The 25,411-nt window shown below is 36.5% G+C and overlaps 2 protein-coding genes, 1 non-coding gene and 1 pseudogene across 5 annotated transcripts; 1 reads left to right on the top strand and 3 right to left on the bottom strand.

Moving 5' to 3' along the window:
- Positions 1 to 1,630: 1,630 nt before the first annotated feature.
- On the bottom strand, positions 1,631 to 6,880 carry LOC115722548 (cellulose synthase-like protein G2; annotated as a pseudogene).
- Positions 6,490 to 24,897, bottom strand: LOC115722549 (FHA domain-containing protein At4g14490). Of its 3 annotated transcripts, none has more exons than XM_061104572.1 (2): positions 24,529 to 24,897; positions 6,490 to 7,977 (listed from the first exon to the last, which is right to left on the bottom strand). In XM_061104572.1, exon 2 carries the CDS (start codon positions 7,767 to 7,769, stop codon positions 6,750 to 6,752), a length of 1,020 nt encoding a protein of 339 aa, XP_060960555.1. In that variant the 5' UTR covers positions 7,770 to 7,977; positions 24,529 to 24,897; the 3' UTR covers positions 6,490 to 6,749. The 3 variants fall into 3 exon arrangements, with proteins under 3 accessions (XP_060960555.1, XP_060960554.1, XP_060960556.1); XM_061104571.1 differs by having other exon boundaries at positions 6,490 to 7,961; positions 24,529 to 24,895; XM_061104573.1 differs by lacking the exon at positions 24,529 to 24,897 and adding an exon at positions 9,087 to 9,135 and having other exon boundaries at positions 6,490 to 7,947.
- Positions 14,321 to 14,427, bottom strand: LOC133031603 (small nucleolar RNA R71). Its single transcript, XR_009684706.1, has one exon. It is a non-coding gene; the product is annotated as a small nucleolar RNA R71 (small nucleolar RNA).
- LOC133031263 (uncharacterized) lies at positions 15,346 to 20,128 on the top strand. The gene is made up of 3 exons (XM_061104727.1): positions 15,346 to 15,781; positions 18,693 to 19,126; positions 19,243 to 20,128. The coding sequence occupies exons 1-3, from the start codon at positions 15,346 to 15,348 to the stop codon at positions 19,768 to 19,770; spliced, it is 1,398 nt and encodes a 465-aa protein (XP_060960710.1). The 3' UTR covers positions 19,771 to 20,128.
- Positions 24,898 to 25,411: the final 514 nt, after the last annotated feature.

The following is a 25,411-nucleotide window of genomic DNA, read 5'->3' as shown; positions in this document are numbered from 1 at the left end:
AAATGAATAATTAGTTACTGTATTATCTTTTATTACTTTTCTTGTTGAGTCCTTGTAACTCACGGGTGCTATGTGGTGCAGGTAAAGGCAAGAAAAAGCTAGAGCAGCCATGAGGTGACAGTCTTCTCCAGCAATGTACATATTGACCATACCGGCCTGTTTGCTGAGTTACCATGAGTTTTTTTTGAGTAGTACATGTTATATATTTTGATATAGTATTTTGACTTGTTATCAAATTTCGCCTTTTTGTAAAACTTTTACCCATAACACAGTTCTAGTGCTGTTATGATGTTTATTTTTAGTATTTTATTTTAGTGAAGTTTTTAATATTATCTCATATTTTAATTATTAATTATTTTATTAGTACTAAACTAGTTCATAAAATTACACACGTGGTGTCCCTATAGGATAGGGCATTACACTTATCATCTTTCATGCAGTCTGCCATTCCATGGCCATAACCATCGCAAGCTTTACATTTTATAGGAAGCCAGTCATAATCCACACCCTGATCAACCAATTGCCCATTCTCATTGAGAAATTGAATGATTCGAGGTGGAGAATCGACAAACTCCATTTCCACTAATACTCTTGGAAATCTCACCATTGATCTCTCTTTTGTAACTTTATCCACCATTATCGGCTTCCTAATTGTGCTAACTACAACACTCTAGTTCTTGTTCTCTCAATATTACAACCATGGATCATGTTGATCCACAAAGGAACTGATCTTACCAATCTAACAGCATCCAGATCAGTTGACCAAGGCCCAACAATCACTTGCTTACGATCAAATTGAATAACTCCTTCCTCAAGTACAAGATCCCTAGTCACATCATCATAGAATTTCACAATCATGAATCTAGTATTCATCCTAACAATTTGAGTTATTCCCACTTTCCCCCAAACTCTTTTAATGAAGCCTGGGGATTCGCCCCAAGCACCATACAAACAACAACAGAACTCCAGTTAGTTGTTTGAATCTTAACTTCCTCAACATCGGCTTTTGGAATTTTCTTCCAATCCTGTAGTTTAGGCTCCATAAATGCTAGTTTAGGTTCATCATACAAGATCTTACCACCAGTAAATTTCTTCCACTGTTGTTGAGAATTGGCCTGAAAATCCTCTTGTTCGACCTCCTCAGCCTAGGTCTTAGAGTTCTTCGCAAAACCGCTTCCCTCATAATCGAGTGTTGTTTCATGTTTCTTGTAGACGATATCCCCTGATTTATCGCTTCAGCTGTAAGATCAAGTTCTTTAGCAAATCGATCTTCATCACAGTCACTACCATGGATTGAAGGGAGTTTTGATCGATTAACTGGCTTTCGAACAGTTTGCTTCTTCACTGTAGAAGAGAGAGAAAAAAGTCATGCACACATTTTTTAGTTCTCTCTTCATTATTTTATTATTGCTAAAATGTATGGTATATATTGTAGTTCTTTCTCTCCTTCATTATCCTATTATCCTACAAGAGCTTGTAGATGTATAGTAAAGTCACTCATTCATATGTGCATTTTTTTTTTTCATTATTTGTTTTTCCTTCATCGCAATTTCTTTTAAATGTCTTTTGTTTGTTTAGTTATTGGTTTAAATGTGTCAAACAGACATGAAAATGACAATGAGCAAAGAACTAACATCAATGGCTTTCCTTTTTAGACAACTAAATACATAAAACAGTGTCAGCCAAAAGTAGCTCTCCTACTGAGCTAGGAAAAGCTTTTATTAAAACCGAAAAATAAAGATACTAATACACGAGAAAACCAAGTCCAATTAGGAAAACTATTATCATAGAATATGCAGCAGATGATATTGTGATCGATGTTGGAATTCGTCCCTTATCCTTCCTTATTACCATCCCTTCTATTATGGGGTAGCTTATAGCCAAGATATAGATAGACAATAAAACTTGTAGAAACATCTTGTCCAAATTTCCAACAAGGATAGCTCTAGTGATTCCCACAATAAGAGAAACTGTGTTTAAGATAACAATAACAACCAACGGAACAAGAAACATAGCTGATGTTCTGAAATCGAATTTTCCATTTCGGTATAGTTCAACTGTTTCATCATCATCAACTTTGTTTGTGGGCAAGAAACTGGCTTCTCTCATACCAATTCTCTTCATGAAAGCATCCAAGCTCCCATAGAGATGAGATGTGATTGATTTTATCATCCATAACCTTAGCTCGTTTATCACTGACCGAAGTGAGCCACCAGTAATGAAGACCTCATAAGAAAGTTGAACGAATGAGGAGGCAAAGATGAAAAGAAATACGATGAAAAATGAGTTTGAAGCCTGTTAGAGAAGAGTGGATTCATTGTTAGGGAAATTCTGTAGTGATTTAGATATTACTATTTCGAAAATGATTGGTGTATTTGATATTACCTCAGGGTACATAGGAATGCCACTTAGCAAGCAGAGTTGAGGAACAGTAGCAAAGCACCACAAAGGTAAGAAGTAGAGTGGGAATAATGAGAGATATCCATAGCTCATTTTCTCAAGAAAGGACATTTTTGAGGGACCATAAACAAAAGGGCAAAACTTTGAGATACCGACTTCGACCAACCCTGAACTCCATCTTATCCCTTGAGTCAACAGATCATTCAAATTTGTTACACCAGAGCCCAAAAACTGTGGTGTTGATGAGCTCAAGTAGACTGAAGTCCAGCCTTTGGATTGTAAAGTGAAGCCGGTCAAGTAATCTTCTGCTACTGAATAATGCAGAAACCCAATCTGTGGATCCCATTGCAAAGAGAAGAAATAAATAAGTTGTAAATTTTTTTGATGGAATAAGTTGTTGTAAATTATTATGAATAAGAAGATTTAAAAATGAAATGAACCAAGGTTAGCTTACATCTTGACCCCATTTTGTTTCACTTCCATAGGTGCAAGAAGCCAAGAATTTGGACTCTTATAGCAATGTATTAGAAGAGTCTCTAATCTTGGCTGTATTAGGCTTCTTTTGATTAAAAAGAGATTTAATGAACTCATTGGACGACCCAAAATACCTTTTCAGTTCCATTGGATCAGCACCTGTTTATTAAAACACACAACAAGTTTACGATACTATTTTTTGGTAAGACATACATATGTTGCTAGATAACAAATGGTAATGTTGTCATATAATAAAGAAGTAATTTATCAACGCCTTACCTTCTTGCACATAATTTCCATATAAGGACACCCTTTTTATGAAAAAACCTGTACCAGACAATACAGGTCCATCCAATCCATCCATACCTTGCCATCGCAACTAAAAAATGCCAAAGGGAATTAGGGCCAATTAACAATAATTGAGCTAGCTAATACGATAACATGTTTTTTCTTTGCTTACCGAATATGTCAATCTTAACTGACTGTCATAGATATCATTCCTAGAAATGTTGTGGAATCTCTGAGGGAACTGAACAAAAGCTAGGGAAGAAGATATTTTTGGATCAAGGTGAAAACACATTGCTTGTCTTGCTGATGTTGGATCATTGCAATACATGTCACAGTCAAGAGCAAGTATGTACGGGGAATTGCTAATCACACCGGAGACTCGAAGCTGTGGAAAAGGATAAAAACACAAATTGTGATACAGAATATGATCATTCATTTAACAGGAAAAGGATAAAAGAAAACGTACAAGAACATTGAACGCTCCAGCCTTAAAATGGTGAGGATGAGAAGGCCTTTTCTCTCTAGAAACATAAGCAAGTTGAGGCAACATAGCTATTTCTTCTTGTTCTGTGTTGTCAATGGGATTTCCTTGGATAACCTGATCATAAAAGATATTAGTAAGAACAAATTTGTCTAATCCCTTCCAAAAGTGATATGACTTATGAAGATAACGTCACATTATTTCGTTAAAAGAAAAAAACCAATATCGTTCATTGTTTTTTTTCTAAAGAAAATATGGTTACTAAGCAAGTTCCAAAACTAGTAGTAAGAGGAAAGTACGTACCTCAATGACAGATTGGTGATCTTTGCCAGTGAAGCTACTAGTATCAACAAAGGTCTCTTTTATTCCTTTAATGCTTTCCTTAAACACTTGGTATCTTTCCTGTAACAAAATGTTGCTTAATACCAGCATAGCCATTTTCTATTTTTCATAGTAAAATTTAATCAAAGAAATAAAAAAGCTTACTTTAAGCTTCTCTTGTTCTCTCGTGAACTCATCAAAACTTCCTGAATGGCTATCATCATCCGCTAATGACGAGAAATAAGCATTTGGACATCTGTTCTGGATTTTAAACCTCCTGCAAAATGGAATCCACCACTTTGCAAACTTCCAAGCCTCTCTCATTCCTTTCAATGTTACCGCGGAACCACCATCATCAGAAAGATACACATGAAGCTTGTCAGGAGGGTAGTCCAGTGCCATGGCAGATATAACAGTGTTCATCACCTGCAAAGTTGGCTCTCTCTCTGGATCAGCTGTGAAAACAAAGACATCTATAGCTGGAAGTTTATCATCTTCTGGCAATCTCTCTGGAAATACAGAACGAGAAACGGGACGCCACCTTAAGGCTTGGTCTAGAAGCCATATAAGGAAGAGAAACAGCTCAGAGAGAAAGAGAAGAAACCATGGAAGAGATGATGTAATTCCTCTGGTCTCAGTGTCATTTTTGAGGAAGAAAGAAGCCCTGTAATAGAACAAGAATAATACTGCTAATATATGAAGGAAAGATTGTAATCTGCTAAAGATGATAGAAGATTTATGGACATGGCAGACGTGAAGAGGTTGATCAGAGTCCTCCATTAATGGGAGTCTAGGTATGTTCTGTGATTATGTACTGATCAATTATGTTTATATAAACACTAGATATTTGTCCTTTTCAAAAAAAAAAAAAAACACTAGATATTTGTGCATGAAGTGATTGACTTGTCTTCCTTATAAGTCAATGAAGAAGGTTTCGTTTTGTCCGTATATGGAAACATTAGTCAAACAAAGTTGGTCCTACAATTCCAAAGCATAGCCTTGCCTCCCAAGTTCTCTTGAAAAAAAGAAAAATTGTTGATATTAATATGTTTAGACATTTATTTCGAGTATAAAATTAAGACAATATTGCAATAATTCTATTGTCACAGAATTAATAATATATAAGACAATTTTTTTATATATATAATATCTTACAGTTTATACACAAGTTATCAACAAAACTATGTTTAACTAATCTACAAACATTTAGAGAGAATATACTATATCATCTACAAAATTAAAATATTATCGGTAAGGATTTTTCACCTCAAAGAAACCCAATTATTCATTATATTATTTTTCTTTTTAATTGGGTTACCGTCATTTCCATTTTGACCCTTGTCAGTCAAGTAAACAAAAAACCTATTTTCTCACGTTTTTCTCCAGCAAAATCTACGCAAAGTCGATTGAATTTGAACAAGAAAAATCAGCTATTTTGAACCACTTTCGAAAACACACACCAAGCTCTTGTTTCATATGAATTGAAATCAACATCAGTGAAAACTTAATTATCTCTGGTTCAAAGATTGTACAGACGTAGACCAACTATGGGTTTCATGTACATCAAGCGTTCAAAAGATTAAACAAAAATCAATTGCCAACAGTAATTGAATTACATTAAGCTAGGATAGGAACATCCTCAAAGCTGGGTCTTGGCAGACTTGGCACACAGAATGTTCTCAATGAGACTGACATTACAGCTACTGTCAGGACTCAGAGCATTTGCTATGAAACTTAATTTAAAGCCCCTAATCTAACTTGATGGAAACAAATTATAAGCCTAAAACTGATAAAATATAATACATTTTATAATCTAATTATTCATTTCTCTACACCACACATAGTTCATTTGCAACAGCATATATATATTTGCCATTTTATATGCATCAATATTCATACAGAATAGGCAATAAAATTTCAAACAGAGCTACAAGTTCACCTTCAGCAGCAAGGTCGCATATGTAACCAACCCGGACGCCCCATATGCTATAAATCATGTCAGTGCCACGCCTACATTGTAAGGCATTTGACAGTTGACACCCACAATGAAGGCCTGATGAAAAAAGAAGCCAGTTGAGGAGAAGCTAATCCTTTTAAACATTTCTTGAAGCTAATTATACTACATATAGCTTCAGTCAAGACAAATTTCAGTAAAACTGCAAAAACAAGCACAATAGATTAAACATATTAAAAATGTACAAGGCTACAATTTCTTGAAAGAAACAACAAATCACAATTTTTTTTTCTTTATAAAAGTAGATTCTGTAATCACAAGGAAACCAAAATGGAAGTATAGCAAGAAAACTTATGATTAAAAGTGAAAATAAATGATAATATCATCTTCATTCTTTCACAAGAGCTTTCATTCTAGTGCAAGTGTATTCCTCATAAATTTCAAATTTCAATCCTTAATATGGCTCATATAAAACAGAATTTTGTTGGGTTGTTATCTCTGAAAAAATAATCAAAAAATCCCCATTGAACAGAACATAATGTAGCCTTAAAACAATTATGGGTCTCTAAGATAAGCTGGTGAAACCAATGAAGTACTGAATGAATACATTTAATCAGCAACAGCCATAAATGAAAAACAAAGACCTTCAATATAAGTCCAACCAGCATTAAATTAGTAACAAGTTCCACTGTAAATATAGTTGATAACAAACTAATAATTTCCTAAGAAAGATGAAAAATGAAAGATACATATAATATCTATATTTACAGCACAAACTAAATGAAGAACTCTAAGCTAAATGTGGAAAAAGCCTAGCATCTTACACAATAGCTACTCCTGACTCTTGCCTACAAGCACTTTGGCCTTTTCATTCTTCTGCTCTACCATGTAATTGTGAACCCTTTCAGCTTTGAGTCTCATACCCTTGATCATCTCCTCACTTGATTCAATTATCTGTTTTGGAAGAGCAATCTCCAAATAATCAAACCACTCTTCAAGAGTCATATTCTCCAAATCTGACTCCTTTCCAGATTCAACCAACTTCTCTATAGAATCAGAACTACTTCCCCTTTTTGACATAAGATCAATCACTTCCGCACATTCTGGCAATTTCTCCGGTGAATTCTTCTTTCTCCTTGTGCCGCCGGCCGCACGTGTAGCCTTCTTATTTACTACCTTGACTTGCCCACCTTCTACTTCAGAATTCTCTGGAATTTTCTCAAGTACTGAACAAGAGACTGCAATATTCTCATTCTTAGAGCTCTGAGTTTGCCTAGTTCTCATTTTCCGCAGCTGCCCCATTTTCTCTTCCTTATCTTGCTCCTCTTTCACCTTCTCCTCCTCAACCACGCTCTTCAAAACCCTAGGTTTCCTCCCCCGCCTTGGTTTCTCAACCACATCCACCGCATCTGCATTCTCCACTCCCGAACCACATTCCTCTTCCTTCTCCTTCGCAACCTTACCTCTCCTACCCTGATTTGCCCCACCAGGCTTCTCCTGAAGGCCACGCCTAGTGTTTCGCCTCAAGCAGCTCCCATCGTCAACTTCAATCTTGACGGAGATGGAAGTAGATTCTCCAATCTTGATGCAGTCTCCGTCGCTGAGATCGACAGGAACGTCGGGGTCGATCAATTCGTCGTTGAGAAAAGAGCCGTTGGAGGAGCCGAGGTCTTGAAGTAGCCATTTTCCAAATTCTGATTGGATGGAGAGGTGCTTGGTGGAGATGCCTGAGTCTTTGATGGTGAGGTTGTTACCCCGAACAACACGACCGACTCGAATGGTTAATCCGGGACGGTATTCTAAGGTTTCTCCGGCTCGAGGACCTTTGGTTATTTCAAGTTTGAGAGCCATAAAGAAGAAGAAGAAGAAGAAAAACTAAAATCAGAGGGAAACCGTTTCCAACCTCCAATTCGAATCGGTTTTTGAATTTTGAGCCAACACAAAGAGAGTTCTCTGTTTATTTTCTTATTTTTTAATTTTTTTTATTAAAAAGAATCACAACTTTATTAATTAAGGGAAATTTGAAATTCTATGCTTAAAATGCTATTTTATTTTTTCCCTAAATGTATAGTTATTAAAATTGTTCCTATATACCAACTTTTCTAATTTTCCTAAACTACCCCTCACATTTCAAACAATCATCCTCTCTCTTCCTCTCTCTTCATCTCTCTCAGCCGAACCCCCTCTCTCAAAAACACAGCCAGCCGAACTATCACTCAACGAACCAACCCTCAACCCCAAGCCCGAGCCCGAGCATTCCTTCGTTGAACTAAACCCCGGCCGAACGCTCAACCCCGACTCCTCTGAAATCTGAAGAAGAAGAAAAAAAAAAACCCACAGCCGATGGTCGGACCTTGGGGTCCGATGGGGTCCGACCAATCGGACCCATCGGACCCCAAGGTCCGACCATCGGGCCTCTATCTTCCTCTCTCTGAAATCCGAAGAAAAAAAAAAAAAAAAAAAAAAAAAACCCACACGGTAGATGGTCGGACCTTTGGGTCCGATGGGGTCCGACCAATCGGACCCATCGGACCCCAAGGTCCGACCATCGGGCCTCTCTCTGAAATCGAAGAAAAAAAAAAAAAAAAAACCCCCACAGCCCATGGTCGGACCTTGGGGTCTGATGGGTCCGATGGTCGGACCCCAAGGTCCGACCATCGGGCCTCTCTCTTCCTCCCTCTGAAATCTGAAGAAAAAAAAAAAAACCCACAGCAGATATTGGTCGGACATTTTTGCAACAAAGTTTCACAAACAAAAAACACATCTAAATCAATCTTTTAACACTTAAAAAAAAAAAAAAAAAACAAAAGAAGAAAACCGAACACACCTTCGACATTTTTGCTTCGGGTTCGCCTGAGATTGGTCGCCGTGCTTGGTCGGGGTTGAGCTTCGACGGCGGTGGGTAGGTCGGGTTGAGCGTCGACGGAGATGGGTGGTTGTGAGAGGGATGGGTTGAACAATTTTTGGCTGTGATAGATGGGTATCGTGGGGGAGGGGGTTCGGCTGAGAGAGATGAAGAGAGAGGCTGATTCAAATGAGGGGGGTAGTTTAGGAAAATGAAAAAAGTTGGCATATAGGAACAATTTTAATAACTATACATTTAGGAAAAAAATAAAATGGCATTTTAAGCATAGAATTTCAAATTTCCCTTAATTAATTATCTTCAACTATAACAATTTTTTTTAGAAAGTAATGAATAAATTCATCAAAAATATAAGGGAAATTTGAATTTATATGCATAAAATACCATATTATTTTTCCCCTAAATCCAAACTTATTAAAATTGGTAATATATGACCAATTTACCAAATTTCCAAATCTAACCCTCTCATTTGAAACCATCAACCTCTCTCTCTTCCTCACTCTTCTCTCAGCCGCACTAAAAAACGGGATCCCCTAAAAAACCCAAAACCCCAACTCAGCCACAGCCGTCGAACCACAACCCCAATCACTCCGGCGTGGAACCTGAACCCGACCAACCGAGCAACTCGCAACCCGACCCCCACTCCGAAAATGTCAAAGGTAAGTGGTTTTTTTTTTTTGTTTTTTTTCTTAGAACTGGTTTATAGATTTATTTAGTTTGAGTTTTGAAATATTATTGGTAAGATTTAAGAAATTTATTGTGAAAATGGGATTCGGATCCGTAAAAATTGGATTTTGACTGTAAAAAATGGTGAATATGCGTTCGGATTTGGGGGGGAAGAAGGTGGCCCGATGGGGAAGAAGGTGGCCCGATGGTCTATTTGGTATGGGCCCGATGGTCCAATAAAGTGGGTCCGATGGTCCTATTTGGTATGGGCCCGATGGTCCAATAAAGTGGGTCCCATGGTCCGATAGGGTGCCAATCGGCCCATCGGTCCAATTGGACCCAATTTTTTTTTTTCGTTTTTTTAAATATTAATGGGGCCGATGCTTAGTAATTATTTTGTATGGGTCCGATGGCTACCAATCGGACCTCACAGTGGGTCCGATTTGTAGCCATCGGACCCGTGGGTTGATTTTTTTTTTTTTGGTTTTATTAATTAGTAATTATTATTTATTGAATATTGTTTTTTTTATTAATTATTGTTTTAGTATTAATTATTGTTTTAGTATTAATAATTGTTTTATTATTAATTATTGATTATTGTTTTTCTATTAATAATAATTTTATATTATTTACTAGGTATTGTTTTATATTAATAGTTGTTTTATATTAATTATTAATTATTTTTTATTATTAATTATTAATAATTATTTTACATTAATTATGAATAATTGTTATATTAATAAATTGTTTATTAATAATTGTTTTATATTAATGATTGATAATTATTTTATTAATAATTTTTTTATTATTAATGATTAATTATTGTTTTGTTATTAATTATGAATTAGTGTTTTTTTTCTATTAATAATTATTCTATTAATAATTTTTTTTATTATTAATGATTAATTATTTTTTGTTAATTATTAATTAATGTTTATTATTAATTATTAACTATTGTATTAATTTGTATTGTTTTATTAATTATTATTTTTTTACTAATTATTAATTATTAATTTGTATTATTTATTAATTATTTTTTTATTATTAATTATTAATTTTTGTATTAATTTTTATTGTCTTATTAATTTTTTATTATTTATTGATTATTGTTTTATTATTAATGATTAATTATTGTATTATTTTTTATTGTTTTATTATTTATTAATTTTTTACTAATTATTAGTTATTAATTATTAATTTTTGTTAATTATTAATTAAGGTTTATTATTAATTATTATTTTTTTACTAATTATTAATTATTAATTTGTATTATTTATTAATTATTGTTTATTATTAATTATTATTTTTTGTATTAATTTTTATTGTCTTATTAATTTTTTATTATTTATTGATTACTGTTTTATTATTAATGATTAATTGTTGTTTATTTATAGGTTTAGGGTGTAATATAATTTTTTTTTTCAGTCTTCCAAAGTTCCACGACTTTTACTGCCAGTGTCTGAACATTACACTGGTCGTGTTACTTGGCGGGGCGGTAGTTACTATTACCCCAAAGTAAAAGCCAAGTTTGTACAAATGCAAGCTTGTTGGAAATGGTGAAGGAGGAATCCCCTTTCAACAATTTTTTTGAGAGAGAGCCATTAGCGTTTTCAGGTGCTCTTATCCATCAGCTCTTCATGCATAAGATAAAATCAGAAAAAGATGATGAGGTGCATTTTTATATTGCAAAGAAGAGATGCCGATTCGGCCGAACTGAGTTTGCCTTGGTGACTGGGCTTAATTTGTTACGTGGACCGACTGAGGCTGAGGTTTCGGAGAGGGCGACGTCAGACCGTTTGATAGTAGAATATTTTAATGGGGATCCATCTATCAGCATTGGTCGTCTGCGCAGCGTCTTTGAGAGTTGCACTGAGAAGGATGATTGTTACAAGTTGGGTTTGGTGCTGTTCGTGATGGGTGTTCTGACTGGGAAAGAAGAGAAGACCCTGGTTCCCCCATTTATCATTAGAATGGTTGAGGACCTCCCTTTTTTCTACAATTACCCGTGGGGGAAAATTTCTTTCAACTTGTTGAAAGATACTTGGAGTAAGGACTTCGTACAAAAGAAAAAGCATATGGATGAGAAGATTGTGAAGGGAACGACTCAGAAGGAGTCAAAGTATTCGGCCTATGGATATGCTGTAGCATTGCAGTATTGGGCTTATGAGTCCATCCTCGAGCTTGCTGAGAAATTTGCAATCAGAAGATCGCATCGCTTTCCCCGAATGGTGAACTGGGAGAGTAAGGATGCCCCACTCGGGAAAGAGGAAGTCATCAAATTATTTGCAAAGAAAGTGAGTTTGTTAATTCATTGCATTTGCTTACGTTTATTTATTTATTTTATTTTAATTTAAGTCTAATAATCAATTTGTTATAATTTGCAGTTGACAGTGTACTCCGTTTTATGTCCGCGGAGTAATGAGGCCGAGTTTTTGAGCCACGTCACTGGAGGTGAGGCGCCTCTATTTGTGGATATGGAAGAATTGGTTATTGGCGATGATGGCCAGCCTACTCAGGATAGTTTGCGCAGCCAAGCTTCAAAGCTTGCACTCACGCTAGAACAGCGAGCGGAGGAAGCTGGAATCTTCAGAGATGATACACCACCACATTCTCCACCATCAGGGGCCCGTTCTGTTCCACCGTCTGCCTCAATGCCCGATTCTGCATCTATGCCGCAGTCAGCATCTATTCCCAGCACCTCACAGCCTCAGGTGCCAATATCTTCTGCCATATTGGCAAGATTGGAGCGTGTTGAAAAGGAACAACTTGCTTTGAAGCAAGGCCAGACTGATATTTTGAAAGGGCAGAATGAGATAATGGGTTACTTGAAGACCCTATTGGCTCTTATGGGAGATCAGAGAAGGCCCAGCGCAGAGGCAGAGCCACAGCCTGTTAGGCTAAAATTAGTCTAAGATTCGGGTCATATTTCGGTTAGTTTTCACTCTTTGTTTCTAGTTTTAGGGCTATATTACGCTTGATTCTTTTGTTTCAGGTCCTCGGGCATTAAAAGAAAGTATGTACAAGAATTGAGGCGAAATGGCGAAAGAATCGAGAAGAAAATCCAATCTTTGTGTTGCTGCCAGTCCCAGTCGCGACTAGGAATTTGCCAGTCGCGACGGGACTTGGCAGAGACATCTCCAAGAATTCGAACTGCACCCCAGTCGCGACTGGAGCTTTGCCAGTCGCGACTGGAACAGGCAGAGAGAATCTCAAGACTAAACTGCCTAAGCGCCGCGATCGGGGCTTTGCTGGGCCGCGACGGGCACCCAAAGGACGGATTTTTGGGCAGTTTCGTAATTTCACGAATTTTAAAGATGAGAATTGGTTTAAATAGCAAGGTTTCGTGAAATTTAGGGAGGATTGAGAATTGGAACCCTAGAAACAAAGAAGGAGGCTAGAAGAGAGGCTTGTGGCGACTCGGATCGATTGCTTCAACTAGTTCTTTCTCTTCTCTTTAATTTTTCTATGTTCTTTTCTATTTCAATGTTAATTATGGATTTGATTATGATGTTTTGAACTAAACTCCTATTTAGGGAGAATGATGAATGTTGTTTAAGTTTTTCCTAGTTAATGAATAATTGCCATTCCTCCATCTTGATTGTGAACACTATTCATATTTGTGTTTAATTTCCATGTGCAAGATTGATCACCTTTTACATGTTTTATGATCTCAATTCAAAATCTGAAAAGTGAGAATTGAGAATGCTAAAATTGGATAGTCTAGGTTTTGATGTGAAACGAAAGTATTTACATAGCCTTTGTGACATTTAGATTATTGCTTAATGCTGATTTCATGTTAGTTTAATTAAGAGATTAATTAGAGAGCATGGGATTTAGAACCTAGAAGATCTGAAAAGAGCTAGGTTAATTCATAATCTGTCATTCACTTCAAGAGAAGGATAGCATTTAAACATTAACATTGGTAACTTAACAACAGGATTCGTCTCCCTATTTTCTTATCTTGATTAATCTTCCTTTGTTATTTTTAATTTTCTGAATTGTCTTATTTAATTCATAATAGTATTCTTTTACCAGATAGAATCAATAGTATAATTTAGTAGTAATTAGTCCAATTCCCTGTGGTTCGACCTCACCTGTGTGAGTTTACTACTTGATTGCGTATACTTGCGTAGTGTTTATAAATTTAGCAACAAGTTTTTGGCGCCGTTGCCGGGGAATTGTATAAAGATTAATATTACACAAAATTATACTAACTTCTACTTTGGTTTATTTTTCTTGCTAATTACTAATCTTTTTCTTGCAATATTTTCTTTATCTACTTCAGGAATCCTAAGTGTATGCGCCGTCAAGGACAAGCAGTCATATTACCAGTTGATCCTGAAATCGAGAAAACTTGCAGGAGGAATCGAAAGAACAAGAGGCAAGAAAGAGTTTCAGCAACTGCTGAAACATCAGAAATCATGGCTGCCAATGTGAACAATAATGCTGGAAACAATGGGGGTAATAACGGTAATAATGGAGGCGCCGTGGAAGACCAAGCTAATGGCCGTAGCTTGAGAGATTACATTCTCCCTACTCTGACGGGAGTGCAGTCATGTATCAGGCCACCGGCAGTGGATGCGAATAACTTTGAGATCAAACCTGCCATACTTCAAATGGTGCGATCTTCGCCCCGCTTGGTGGCCTCCCTTCTGAAGATCCTAATCTGCATCTCTCGAACTTCATGGAACTTTGTGAGACTTTTAAAGTCAATGGAGTTAGTGATGATGCCATTCGTTTAAGACTGTTTCCATTCTCACTTAGAGAAAGAGCCAAGAGTTGGTTAATCTCCTTGCCACCAAATTCCATAGCAACATGGATAGACTTAGCAACTAAATTTTTGTCTAAGTTCTTTCCCCCAGCAAAGTCTGCTAAGCTGCGAGGAGAGATCAACAATTTCTGTCAACAAGAGAATGAGTCTCTCTATGAGTCTTGGGAGAGGTTCAAGGACTTAATCAGAAAGTGTCCTCATCATGGTATTGAGAAGTGGATGCTGGTTCATAATTTCTATAACGGGTTGGTTGGTAACACTAGAACCCTGATAGATGCAGCAGCTGGTGGAGCCTTTATGAGAAAGAGTGCTAATGAGGCTTATGATCTATTGGAGGAGATGGCTCTAAACAATCAGCAGTGGCCAACTGAAAGGAGTCAAACTAAGAAGGTAGCTGGTGTGCTAGAGGTGGATGCCATTACAAAGCTGACAGCTCAGGTTGAGGCCCTAACAAAGATGATCGCAGTGCAAGCCAAACAAGCTCAAGTGGTTTGTGAGATATGTGGAGGTCCCCATCACTTTTCTGAGTGTCAGGCAGATGTGGATGATTTGCCAATGGATCAAGCAAAAGCCATTGGAAACTATTCCCAAAACAATAATTATGGGCACAACCAACAAGGGTTCTACCAGCAGAGAAACCAGCCCCAACAAAACCAACAACAGCTGCAACAACAAAGTTTTAGTGGAGGCTCCACTATCCAAGCTGATTTATTGCTCCAATTCATGATGGAAACTAGAGCCTCTATTAAAACTCTAGAAACTCAAATGGAACAATTGGCTACTCAAGTGGAAAAACAAGCTCAAGGAAATTCGCTTAGCACTAATGATGCAAAAGGAAAAGAGCAATGTAAAGCAATTTCCTTAAGGAGTGGAAAGAAATATGATGGGCCTGAGATGATACAACCAGTGGATGAAGAGATTAAAGATCAAACAACACCAACAACAGAGAAGGCTACTGATAGCCCAGCACAACCACAACAGTCTCCACCAATTAGCATTGATCACCATGTGAAAATACCCTATCCCCAGAGACTTAGAAAGTCAAGTCTAGACAAGCGATTCACCAAATTCTTAGAAGTCTTTAAAAGACTACACATCAACATTCCTTTTGTCAAGCTTTGGAACAAATGCCCCGTTATGTGAAGTTCATGAAGGAGATATTGTCTAAGAAGAGAAAATTGGAGGACTATGAAACAGTGGCATTAACTGAGGAGTGTAGCGCCATTTTGCAAAAGAAACTACCACCCAAGCTTAAAGATCCGGGTAGTTTCAATATTCCATGCTCTATAGGGGGTTCGGTGGAAACTAAAGCTCTATGTGATCTGGGAGCAAGCATTAATCTAATGCCATTGTCTGTCTTCAAAAGGCTAGGATTGGGAAAAGCAAAGCCTACAACAGTGACTTTGCAACTGGCAGATCGTTCTTTGACTCATCCTCGTGGGATAATTGAAGATGTACTGGTGAAGGTTGGTAAGTTTATCTTCCCTGCTGATTTCCTAATTCTTGATATGGAGGAAGATTCAACTATTCCCATTATTTTGGGAAGACCATTCTTAGCCACGGGCCGAGCATTAATAGACGTTCAAAAGGGGGAGTTAAAGTTGAGAGTGCAAGATGAAGAGGTCAATTTTAATGTTTTTTCCCCAACCGACATTCCTACCTGTTGCAAGATTGAGATGGTGAAGGGTTCTTTTGTTAAAGCTGATAAGAAGAAAGCAAAACCTAAAGAGCGACTTCGAACGATTCGGCGGCGTTGGAAAAGATTGATGTGTGGTAATTCTGAAGGTAAACTTCCTCTTGTGCAAAACTCTGAAATTAGCAACATTGGAGGTCAATTTTCTTCATTTGGTACAAGGACCCTATTGGATGCAAGAGGTGGACTTGATCCAATTTGAAGTAGTATTGAGGCCAAACCCCTTCTGATGGGGGTTCAGGTAAGTCCTTCTCACCTTGAGTATAATAACACATTGGGGACAATGTCATATTTAGTTTGGGGGGAGAGACTTAAAATTTTTACTTAAAATTTTTAAATTCTGCACTTTAATTTCTGCATTTTAATTATCTGTTTTAGTTTTTTTGTTTTAGTTAAGGAATGGCAATAAGCTTGACGATAATTGTGTGCTGCTGATTAGTGTGATGTGATCTGAAATTGTAAAATAACTGTGTGCTTGATTCTGTTAACTCTTTGGATTAGTTTGGATGCTTAGAAACCTGTGTTTATCTGCAAATACTCAATCTGTGAAAATTGTTATAATTGTTTTACTATGGTTTGTGGTAAGATTGACAGGATAGCTTAGAACTTGCATGTTTATTCTTTTGAGACGAAATCCTTGATAGTGTTCAATTGGAATATGATTTAGGCATTTGTTGGATAGTTTGAGCCTTTCAAGCCTACCGTAATAAGATGTATCCCTAGTTAACCTTTTGAGCCTAAACCTGTTATGTTTTTCACCCATCGATCGAAAAAATTTGTAACCACACTATTAAATTTTTCTTCACCATGTTATCCATGATATCATAAGTTACATAATTAGTTTGGGGGAGGAGAAACATTTAGTGTGAGGAAATAGTGAGAGTGAGAAAAACTTGTAAGATTGAGAAGAAAAAAATTGTGTAATTCAATGTCACTGAAAAAAAAAATGAAATATGAAAAAAAAAACACAATAAAAAGTAAAAATATGTGTGAAAAAAAAAGGAAGAAAAAAATTTCAGTGATGTTGAAAAATAATAGAGACGTCTTCTATCAATCTTGGTAAATCTGGGAATATTATGGGATCTTAGAAAAAGAAAAGTAAGAAGCTTGTGGGTTCTGTTTGTGTGCTTATGATATCTTGAGCCAAAATTGTCTTTTGCCTATCCCTGAATATCTGAGCCATACTACCTAAAGCCTTGAAAAGACCTAATGATTCCAAAGAATACTGTCAATATTAGTGGAGAAAGGTAAGCATGCAAGCTTATGAGTTATCGGGTTGTGGAACTGTTGGAAAGAGTAAAACTTTTATAACAATGTTTCACATTTGAATAAATTTTTGCAGTTGTACATAGGGTTATAAACTGAGCATTTAAATTAATTGTTAGAGTTGGTAGAATTGAAATTCTAGTTTGCGCAATAGAAGAGAACAACACATGAAGCAATAGTGTTGTGATTATCTGATAGCGTAGTTAGTAGTTAGTAGTTAGTAGCATTTATCTTACTCGAGGGCGAGTAAGAATCTAGTTTGGGGGAATTTGTTAGGCTAAAATTAGTCTAAGATTCGGGTCATATTTCGGTTAGTTTTCACTCTTTGTTTCTAGTTTTAGGGCTATATTACGCTTGATTCTTTTGTTTCAGGTCCTCGGGCATTAAAAGAAAGTATGTACAAGAATTGAGGCGAAATGGCGAAAAAATCGAGAAGAAAATCCAATCTTTGTGTTGCTGCCAGTCCCAGTCGCGACTAGGAATTTGCCAGTCGCGACGGGACTTGGCAGAGACATCTCCAAGAATTCGAACTGCACCCCAGTCGCGACTGGAGCTTTGCCAGTCGCGACTGGAACAGGCAGAGAGAATCTCAAGACTAAACTGCCTAAGCCAGTCGCGACTGGGGCTTTGCCAGTCGCGACGGGCACCCAGTGACGGGATTTTTGGGCAGTTTCGTAATTTCACGAATTTTAAAGATGAGAATTGGTTTAAATAGCAAGGTTTCGTGAAATTTAGGGAGGATTGAGAATTGGAACCCTAGAAACAAAGAAGGAGGCTAGAAGAGAGGCTTGTGGCGACTCGGATCGATTGCTTCAACTAGTTCTTTCTCTTCTCTTTAATTTTTCTATGTTCTTTTCTATTTCAATGTTAATTATGGATTTGATTATGGATGTTTTGAACTAAACTCCTATTTAGGGAGAATGATGAATGTTGTTTAAGTTTTTCCTAGTTAATGAATAATTGCCATTCCTCCATCTTGATTGTGAACACTATTCATATTTGTGTTTAATTTCCATGTGCAAGATTGATCACCTTTTACATGTTTTATGATCTCAATTCAAAATCTGAAAAGTGAGAATTGAGAATGCTAAAATTGGATAGTCTAGGTTTTGATGTGAAACGAAAGTATTTACATAGCCTTTGTGACATTTAGATTATTGCTTAATGCTGATTTCATGTTAGTTTAATTAAGAGATTAATTAGAGAGCATGGGATTTAGAACCTAGAAGATCTGAAAAGAGCTAGGTTAATTCATAATCTGTCATTCACTTCAAGAGAAGGATAGCATTTAAACATTAACATTGGTAACTTAACAACAGGATTCGTCTCCCTATTTTCTTATCTTGATTAATCTTCCTTTGTTATTTTTAATTTTCTGAATTGTCTTATTTAATTCATAATAGTATTCTTTTACCAGATAGAATCAATAGTATAATTTAGTAGTAATTAGTCCAATTCCCTGTGGTTCGACCTCACCTGTGTGAGTTTACTACTTGATTGCGTATACTTGCGTAGTGTTTATAAATTTAGCAACACAGCCAGACGCCGTGTCTCCAGGAGATGAGTTCATTCTTCCGAATGATTACAGACCTAATGATGTGGAAGATGTACTCCAGACACCTCAGAACATGTCGGTCACGTCCATTAGAGATACCCAAGATTCAGAGGTTCAGGTTTTAGAGACCGTTCCAACACCGGTGGAGAAGAGAACGAAGAAAAGGCCAAGGTGGTTTGACGAGTACACCGAAATGAAGAAGAAGATGAAGCCATCAACAACCAATGTGAATGTTGACCCACTTCGGCCCGTTGATGAGAAGCTACTACATAGTTTTCGAAATTGGTTAGTGGGAACCATCGGAAACAAGTATCCGAGGGACGTCTTCACCGGGCTGTGTGGCGTGGCTTGGTTCTCGACCCTAAATACAGACAAACTATGGCTTTCTGATGACGTAAGTTTATTAACTAAGTATTATATGTTGTTATTTACTGCTTTTTACCGTTGTTATTTGTTTTTTTTTTAATGTTGTAATGTGGTTGTGCTGACTTATTTATATGTGCTGTGCAGCATTTGGATGCTGCTTTCCATATGATGAGGAGGAGGCAACACTTCTTCCCGGAGTTGTACCCACGTAAGTGTACTGTGATGCCATCTTGGTTTACCTCATCGTTGAGGGGTCGGTGGGATGCTTGGAAGAGCAATACTGACCATGATGGTTTTGTTTGGGATGAGTCCATCTTGGAACTCCTTCGTGGGGATCCAAACCAATTTTTGCCTTCTTGGAAGGGTATGGAGTGCATATACATGGCCATGTTCTTGAACGGACCGAAACATTGGATCGCTATGGAGGTCAATCTTGAGTTGTGGAAGATATTCCTCTTCGATTCGAGTCTTGGATCTCTAACGAAAGACGAACTGAATTCGCTTATGGATGTGTGGTGCCCTTTACTAGCCAAATTGGTGGACCAGTGTGGTGTATGTGACACTCATTACATGGTGATGGTCCCTCAAATGACAGCCTCCGAAAGTCAGGTCAGACCCTTCGACTGGGAAATGATGGACAATAAAGTTGTACCTCAGACAAAATCGAGGTAATTTAAATGCATTTTTTTTATAGTATGTTTATTAATTAACAAAAAAATTTTATAATATTCTCTATGGTTTATTAAATTTTGCGTTTACCTACTATTGCAGTGGCGATTGTGGAATGTACGTCATAGAGCATATTGAGCATAAGTTATTGGATCTACCATTCGATGGAGTACATGATCAGCATATGTCGCTCTTTCGCCAGAGATGGGCAGTAGATTTATTCTACCAGAACTTGGCATGAACTTTAGATGTTTAATTTTTTATATTTGTTGAACAATGTTTACTTTTACACTTTTCAATTTGAACAAACTACTTTCACTAAAATTATTTTATTTTATCAGTAGAACTTGTTTTTGGCTCAGATTTTTAACAAAGTTTAGAAATAATGCAATGCGAAATACGTAACAGTACAACACATGTTCATGCCACAAATTAAAAATATTTTACACCATAAATATAAATAACATAATAGTCCAGCGCATCACAATACTAATAAACTAAAAATTTATGTTAAACCTCGGTAGGTGCAAGTGCTTCTGTTGTGTCCCGTGGCACCGCACTTGCTACATTTTCGTGATTTGATAATCCTTTCACCATTACAAGCAGTTCGGTTGTTCTTAATTCTTCCAACCTTTTGCTTCTTGGGTCGCCCTACTGGTTGCTTCTCAACAGGCACTCCAACTGTCATGTTCTTTATGTCATCAGGTAATTCCCAATCATCCTCGTCACCAACTGGCATAATTGTTCCTTCGTATGTTCTCCTCCAATATTCGGTTGTGTAATATGGCGAGCATAGTGTGTACACGCTAATACTTCGCTCCTGAGATGCAGCACATGCATGAGGACAAGGAAACTTCATGCACTGGAACAAGCCGCAAGTGCAACTCTTTTCCTGCAAGTCCACTACGCCACCGGTGAGAACTGTTCTTCCAGGGTGAACCTGCAACGTGTAAGGCCCGCATGAGTCAACGTTCAAAAACCGACCTTTTTCAAAATGCAATGCCAAGTCCTCCTCCATTTCTGGTGCTAGGGGTTTCGTCCACTTGTCAGCTTTTTCTTTTCGTGAAGCAAACCACTTCTGGACTTTGGACCTCAGGAATGCTACAGCAGCAGTGATCGGGAAGCCTCTTGCATCCTTAGTTGTGTTGTTGAAGCTCTCAGCCCAGTTGCTCGTCATTACATTGTAACGTACCCCTGGAAAGTACGACCGAACCCATTTTTCAAATCCGATTTCCTCAAGATATTTTGCAACCGCTGGATTCATGGCCCGAATGTTCTCAAATTCTCTGTGAAACTCTGATCTTGAATACGTGTACGCACACGTGTAAATGTGATTCGTGAAGACGTCAGTCTTGAACTTGTGGTTGACGTTCATAATAATGTGGTGGTAGCATGCACCGTGGTGTGCATCAGGGAACACGATATCCAAAGCACGAACAATACTTTGATGCCTATCCGAAACAAAAGCTAAGTTCTCAACATCACCAATCGTTTCTTTCAATTTTCTCATAAAATAGGTCCAGGAATTGTGGTTTTCACTGTCAACTATAGCAAAAGCTATCAGAAAGATATGACTCCCTGCATCCAAAGCCACTGCACACAACATTTGCTCACCATACCTAGTCTTCAAGAAAGACCCATCAACGCATATAACAGGTCGACAAAACTTAAACCCCCGAATAGAAGGACCCAGAGAGAAGAAACAATACTTGAAGCGACCATCTTCTACCACAAAATCCGTGATGGTACCTGGATTCCGCAACTGTAGCATGTGCAAGTAACTAGGTAATAAAGAGTACGAATCTTCAGGTGTACCCCGAGTCAGGTGTATTGCCTTCTCTCTGCACCTCCATGCCTTTTCGTAACTCATTTGGATCCCGTAATCCTTGTGCATACTTTTTCTTATATCAGAGGGCAACTGATCCGAGCCGTCAGTTGTGAACTTATCCTTAATTAGATGGGCAACTATTACAGGTGATGCTTGACGGTTATCTTTTCCTCGAAGATCAAGGGAACATGTATGTACATTATGAAATGTACTCACCTCAAACATGTTAGAAAGTACGTTTTTCTTCGCTCTTAATCTCCACCCACAATCTGTATCCTTACATGTGACGTACCAAATATCAGTACCGGACTTCCTAACGTAGTAGTCAAACCCTTTCTTCATTGCATACAGGCCAACAACCATCTTTAAATGCTCTTTGTCTCTAAAAAACTTTCCCACATGTAACTCCCCGCCTGGTGTGCCACCCGTAGATATATAATGACTATGATCCTCGATGTCTTCTCTTGTATACATTTTCTCCTTGAATTTACCGTAACTTGTCGAAGAAGAAAATGGATCGCTCCATCCAGTCACATTGGTACCTCGAGCATCAGTAGGACCACTAACATCATTGGTCTCTCTACCATTATTAGGACCTGTACTGTCAGTAGTTCCTCTAGCATGACTGGTTTCGCCTGGACGACTACTACTAGTACCAGGTGTTTGGCAATTTTCTCTACGGGGCATTCTTTTATGTGTCGGTGGCCTCGGTGGCCTCGGTGGTATTTGGTACGATAGTGGAGTCAAGTTCAAAGGTACAGCAACAGGGGCCTCTGTACCTTCGTCGTCTCTTACGCCATCATTGCCCTCAACATAATATTCAGGGTCTGGACCATCACAAAAACCATCAATGAAGGGCATTTGTGCTACAATATCAGCACTCGGCATCATAGTGTTTAATTCAGGTAATACATCCGCAACCAACACCTCTGGATTTGTTTCTGGAACAAAACTCCCAACCTCGCTACGATTATCCTTAACAGAACTTGGTGTGGGACTAGGATCAACCCAAACATTCTTCTTTAACAAAGTCACAAACAAAGGAATAAATTCATCTGGCTTCTTCGCAAGTGTAGATAAAAAGTACCTTGCACGCTTATCATTTCGAATAACTTCAGGAGGATACTCATAGCCTTTCCTGTACTTGTAATTTACTTCCAATTTCAAGTCATACTCCGCTTTGTCAACATCCAGTTCTTCGTACAAAACATCAACCAAACTCCGAGTAGCTTAGGTTCGGATCAATGTCAATTGTCAAAGCGCACTCCCTTTATAAATCCAATCCGTACCATCAAGCTCCCAAACACCATTATACATAACACACGCATTAACGATTGAATGTTTGTCACAAACATTTAAAAAAACACAGTTATAATTTACAACAAAAATCTCACCGAAAAAAAATCTTAATTAATCATTAATAACAAAACAATAATAATTAATTGATAATAAAATAATAATTAATAATTAATAAATAATAATAAAATAATTATTAATAAAAAATGAAAAATAAAACTATAATTAATAATTCATAATAAAACAATAATTAATAATAAAAAATTAAAAAAAATTAATAATAAAATATAATTAATAATTATTACTAAAACCATAAAAAATATAACAATAATTAATAAAACAATAATTAATAATAATTCATAATATAAAACAATTATTATTTAAAAAAAATAAAACAATAATTAATAATTCATAACAAAACAATAATTAATAAAAAAATAATAATTAATAATAAAAAATAATTATTAATTGATAATAAAATAATAATTATTAATAAAAGAAAAATTAATAACACAAATATTAATAAATCACTACAAAATAAATTAAGCATACAATAATAAACAATAAATAATCATAATTAATTAAATAAAATAATAAAAAAAAAACTTGCAGTAGGGTCCGATTGGTCCGACTATCGGACCCCATGGAGGTGCATCGGACCATCCTTTAAAAAAATAAAAAAAATTCAAAAAAAATCCAAAAACCACTCGGGTCCGATGGGGTCCGATTGGTCCGACCATCGGACCCATATGGAGAGCATCGCCTGTGGTCCAAAAAAAATTAAAAAATCAAATTTCCCATAAAAAATTAAAAATTAAAAAAATACACAGGGTCCGACCATCGGACCCACATGGTCCGACCATCGGACCCATCGGACCCACATAGCAAGCATCGGACTCAGGTCCAAAAAATAAAAAAATAAAAAAAAAAAATAAAAACAAAACGGGTCGGACCATCGGACCCACATGGTCCGACCATCGGACCCATCGGGCCCACATAGAGAGCATCGGACCCAGGTCCAAAAAATAAAAAAAAATTAAAAAAAATACAGAACGGGTCAGACCATCGGACCCACATGGTCCGACCATCGGACCCATCGGGCCGTCTTCCCTGCCATCAAATTTTTCAGCTCATCGGACCCCCATCGGGCCAGCATCGGGCCCGACGAAAAAAATGCAGAAAACCAGAACAAATCCAGATTTCACAGGCAGCAAACTTTTTATCAGAAAAAACAGCCAAATAACAGCAACAATCTACAGATCAAGCATCAAAATAACATTCTAAACTAAATATAACAACAACAAACAAGATTGTTCAAACAAAAAAAAAATTACCCATAAGTTAGTGTATGATGCTCGTCCAAAAATGAGAGAAATTATGTGGTGAGCCTTGTGGTGAGCCTTGTGCAGTGTGGTGCTAGTGTAGTGAGGATGAGAATAGAGGAGCAAAATTTGACCTTCCCTCTGTGTAGCTTCGGGCAGGTTAGAGAAAAGAAGAGAGAGGGAAAGAGAGAAGAAGTGATAGGGGGTGAAGGAAAAAACAGAGGGTATTTTGGGCATAATAGAAAAATTGTCATATATTTTAAATATAGGGTATTATGAGTTTTGAGGATAAATTTTAATTAAATGCAAGCATACAAATTCAAATTTCCCAAATATAATAACGTTATACAAGCTAGTTATGATCGTGTTCATCAAATAAATACAAAACATGTCATGATTGTCACGATACTTCTATACATCCAACAAAAATCTAAAATATCATATCTAGCCAAACAAGTTATTCATTCATCCAAAGAGCATACACAACTAATCCATAAGCAACACAGATTAGGGACAATCTTGGAAATCTGGATGACAAATTTATAAAAACTTCTAATAATGATCTTAAAATCATTAGAGTAGAAAAACTTCATTGAAAAATAAATCACAGTTGTAAAATCTTGGTAACAGATTGCAATCCAATGTCATTAGTGTCTCGCAATTTGTTTTAAAAACTTGTTACCTTTCTCTAAAAGCTTGAAGAGACATTAGTATTTTAACTGCACATAAACAAACTATACATTAGTGAGATGAAACATAAAATAATAAACAAATAAATATTATTATAAATTTATTCTTTTAAATAACCAAAACATGCATTAATAGATAAAAATTATAAAAATTACAAACAATAGTTACCATAAATAAAACAAAAAAGAAAATGTGAAAAGAACTTATCTTGTGAATTACAATTAGTGTCTGTAGTAGATCCACGAGTATTCAGTCCATCATTTAAATAATTATTATAACTCCAATAACATCAATAATTTTATAAGTCAAATAACTTAATAACTTAAAATTGTAATTAATAATAAAAGTAATAAAATAATAGCTAGCTAACTCATGTAACAAAATACAAAACATACTTTGATTAAGTAATTTAAAATAAATTTCATGTTACATATTAAACAAATAAAGATTAAAATAATACCTTAAAGATTAATTAATTGACACAAATGTAAGCAATAATAATTGTGAT

This window comes from Cannabis sativa, chromosome 9, assembly GCF_029168945.1.
Source record: "Cannabis sativa cultivar Pink pepper isolate KNU-18-1 chromosome 9, ASM2916894v1, whole genome shotgun sequence".
Lineage (NCBI taxonomy): Eukaryota > Viridiplantae > Streptophyta > Magnoliopsida > Rosales > Cannabaceae > Cannabis > Cannabis sativa.
The sequence above is the reverse complement of the archived record's forward strand: the minus strand, read 5'-3'. Positions and strand labels throughout refer to the sequence as shown.